Source organism: Frankliniella occidentalis, unplaced genomic scaffold (genome assembly GCF_000697945.3).
Source record: "Frankliniella occidentalis isolate FOCC.00 unplaced genomic scaffold, Focc_3.1 Scaffold115, whole genome shotgun sequence".
Classification (NCBI taxonomy): domain Eukaryota; kingdom Metazoa; phylum Arthropoda; class Insecta; order Thysanoptera; family Thripidae; genus Frankliniella; species Frankliniella occidentalis.
The window spans coordinates 754,802-758,463 of NW_026267243.1; the positions used below are offsets into that span (position 1 = coordinate 754,802).

Genomic DNA, 3,662 nt, shown 5'->3' on the forward strand with positions numbered 1-3,662 from the left:
GGGGGGTTGCCGTCGGGCACGTGAGGGGTGGGGTGCCGGCACGCCCCAACAGACCACTGTCGTGAGTTGTGTACTCCCAGTGACCAGGTGGCGAGACACCAAGGTTACGAAAAGTAGATGATTTCGCTTTTTGTTTCGAGGGGACGTGACGCACGAGGCCGATGCGGGGCGCGACGCGGCGCTGCACGTCAGACCCATACCTTTGACCTCGAGCAGCGACGACATGCCGGGGAGGTTCCGGTTGCAGCGCACTGTCTCGAACTCCTCGTCCAGGCTCAGACAGTTGGACTTGAGCTGGTCGATCTCGCGCTGCAGCTGCTCCAGCTGGTCCAGGGTGGCGCCGCCGGCCCCGGCCGAGTCGGCCTTGGCCTCGAGCTCGGCGATCAGCGACACGTCCAGGCTCATCTCGGAGCAGGTCGAGTCGAACGAGGAGCCGCGCGTCAGGGCGTGGCGCGGGAAGCCGAGCGAGTCCACCGACTCGTTGCGGGGCAGGCGGCGCGCCGGGTAGGGCGTGCACAGCGAGTCCGTGGACGGGTTGCGCGAGAGCGACCTGCGGCACGACGAGCTCGGCGTTAGCGTGGAGGAGGCGACACGACCGACAGCAGCCGCGGCCTCGGCCACTCACCTCCTGCGGCCCTGCTGGTAGGCGAACAGCGACTCGAAGGACTCGTCGCGCGCCATGAACCTGCGCGCCAGCGAGTCCGCCGAGTCCTCGCGGCTCAGCCCGCGCATCCCGCGGAGCACGCCGTCGCGCGGGTCGGGGAGGCCGCCGTCCAGGGAGTCGTCGCGCGACACGGGGGCCTCCAGGCGCTGGCGTCGGCTGCGGCGCGCGTCCTGTGCAGGGCAGGAGAGTGTGAGACGGGGGAGCAGCCAAAAGAACATTCAAAACGACAAAGAAACAGTGTCCAAAAGATATCACGCTTCTATCGAATCAGTTTTGAGCAGGCGCCGTGCACCACACCTGGACACCGTCTCTTATCGGTCGTTACATGGTTGTGCGCTTACGCCGGTGTGGCTGCGGTACGGCGGGTACTCCGGGGAGAGCGAGGACGACGACGAGGTGGAGCGGGTGCTGCAGGGCGTGCTGGCGTTGCTGCTGCCGCGGGTGGGCGGCGGCCTGTAGGCGCGGCGGTACAGCGAGGCCCCGCGCTGCCACAGCGGCGCGCCCCCGCGGCTCGGACCGGACACGCGCTCCTCCGGCGGCGTCCGCGGCGATCGGCTGCCCGACGACACGTCCGCGTCGCGGGCCTGCTCGTCGTCCTGAACGCTCTGCGAGGCAGCGGGCGAAATGGAGAATGTCAGTAACCACTTCGGTGGTAAATTGCGAAAATTTTGCCGTCTTTCGGAATATACGTCGAGATAGTGTCAAAATTGATCATGCTAATGTTTGTGAATGTTTTGCCGTCCGGGTGCGTGAAGAGCACAAGTGAGTGGGACAAAAAGGGACCCGGCCAATCAGACTCCTTTTGTACTAGAACCGCTTGTCTTCTTCAACCCCCGCTACTTGTACGCACACATTGTCATCGAGTTGACTGCCACTCACCCGTCGGCTGAGGCGGCGGGCGCGACGCATGGCCGCGGCCCTCCCCATCGCCGCCGCGGCCAGCCCTGGGGCCCTGGCGGGGGCGCGGCCGCCCGCGGGGCACGTCAGCGAGGTGGTGCTGCCGTCCATGGAGGAGTCCGCGCCCGGCCCGAAGTACATGCCCTGCAACACGGTCACGCCGCGGGTCAACAACGTCATCATCCGGGAGGGCGAGCCCGCTCGGTCGAACCCCCGCGACTGCCTACCGTGATCTCGGCGTCTTCGGCGAGCGTCTCGAAGCCGCGCACCGCCGCGGCCGCCTCGTCCTCGGAGCTCTCGCCGTCGCTGTCCTCGCCGGAGGAGGTGAGCGAGCGCGGCGCGGACACCCTGCGGCCCGAGGTGGGCCCCACCTTGAGGCCGTGCAGCCGGCTCCGGATGGAGTGGAAGACGCGGTAGAAGAGCAGCGAGCCGACGCCCAGCAGCACCACCATGCCGGTCGCCTTGGCTGCGGGAAAAATCGCATCAGTAGGGGGCGCTCGAAACAAAAAAATAATTAAATCTCGCCGACAAGTTTCACGTCGGCGGCTTACCCGTCTCCACGATGATGGCCCACACGGAGGACACGGACACGCTGTGCATGTCGAGGTAGCCGGACCCCAGGACGTTGACGAGGTCGCCGCCAGCTCCCGGCACGGCCGAGGACGCCGCCAAGGGGTCGGCCAGGATGTTGGGGAAGATGACGCCCCCGCCTGCGCCCAGGACGGCGCCGGCGTCCTCGTGCCGGGAGCACAGCGAGAAGAGCAGCCCGCCCCACTGCGGGTCCACGCCGAACGACACCATCTCCACCTGCACAAATAAGCACCCCCATCATTTTTCGCCCAGTTCCGCGTCTCCCAGTTTCTGTCGCATGGATCGGACTGCCGTTATCGTCAAAATCGCGCTCCATGAATGCTGTATTACAGAGCAAACGATTATTTTCGATTTCCTTGTCGGGATAGTAATAAGTGTGCCCCCAAAACTAGGACACACAGTTTCCCGGCTTCCGGGGGTAGGGGTGGGGTCGGCCGGGGCTATTGGCCTCTAGCGGTGGAGCAGCGGGGGGCATAGTCTAGGGAGCCCAGACACTAGACCATGCAGGCACATGAGCCACAAGACACGACACGGCCCGTGGCACGCCGAGGCGAGGGGGATCGATTCTAACGGGGAGGGAAGGGAAGCGAGAGGAGAGAGAAAGGGAGGGGGGGGAGGGGGACGCGACGCCGACGTCTCTCTTCCGCGTGGCTCACCCGGGTGGCGTGACGGCCCACTGCGGCGCTGTGGCGGCGTGCCTTCCCCAACCGGCGCACCGGCCCGGGTCGCGCGCGGGGTGGCGCCGATAAGAAACAAATTTGTTTGACCCGCCGCGCGGCAACCCCGTGACCGCTAAAAACGGAATTAATGAAAAAGAAAAGTACCCCTGCAGTGAGCAGCGCACAGGGCAGGGCCCTTTTGACCCGGGTCATGCACTCTGGAAAAGAAAGGTTAGTCGATAAGGAGGGATCGCCGAGAAAACCAACTCCTTTTAAGAGCGCGGCAGTTTTTGTTCTTTTTGTTTTTTTGTTTTTTGCGGAACTCAACTGAGCCGCCCGGCACAGCACAGTTTCTGTAACATCAAGCCGCGGCCAGTTAGAGACAAATGTTGTACTGACCTGTTTCGATGCTCCGTGCGCGGGGTGAGGCACGGCCCAGGCTCGCGGCCCGGCGGCGGCGGGCAGCGGCAGCAGAGGCCTCCACTCGACGGCCCAGGAGTCGCCCATCACGGCCTCGGCCAGCACGGGCCGCACGGCCTCCCCGCCGCCGGCGCCGGCCTCCTCAGCCCGCGGCGGCTCGGCAGCGCGGCAGCGCCCTCCAGCGCCGCCTCACTCAGGCACATCAGGCCGCACCTGCGGACACAAACGCACACAAACGCACGAGATGAGTTTCGCAAACTGACGAATTTGTGAAAGAAGTTTCCACCAGTTGGTTCGAGCGAGAGACGGAAAACTTGTATGGGTTGTGCGGTCCTTTGCGAACGAGACTTATTGTCAGTCTTGCCGTCAGTGGTTCGAGCTTACGTAGCCAAGCTGTAACGGCAAAAGGGTGGGCTGGGGTGAGGAAGGGG

At 64.9% G+C, this 3,662-nt stretch overlaps 1 protein-coding gene across 3 annotated transcripts in view; it reads right to left on the minus strand.

Moving 5' to 3' along the window:
* Positions 1-3,662, minus strand: part of LOC113204693 (uncharacterized) — a 14,290-nt gene that overhangs the window by 6,265 nt on the left and 4,363 nt on the right. For all 3 annotated transcript variants that reach the window (XM_052270256.1, XM_052270257.1, XM_052270255.1), the window contains exons 2-8: positions 3,211-3,444; positions 2,113-2,368; positions 1,789-2,027; positions 1,544-1,705; positions 1,006-1,269; positions 626-834; positions 201-550 (exon numbers count right to left, since the gene is read on the minus strand). In XM_052270256.1, the coding sequence (XP_052126216.1) occupies positions 201-550; positions 626-834; positions 1,006-1,269; positions 1,544-1,705; positions 1,789-2,027; positions 2,113-2,368; positions 3,211-3,318 (1,588 nt within the window). In that variant the 5' untranslated portion in view covers positions 3,319-3,444. The remainder of the gene's footprint in view (positions 1-200; positions 551-625; positions 835-1,005; positions 1,270-1,543; positions 1,706-1,788; positions 2,028-2,112; positions 2,369-3,210; positions 3,445-3,662) is intronic.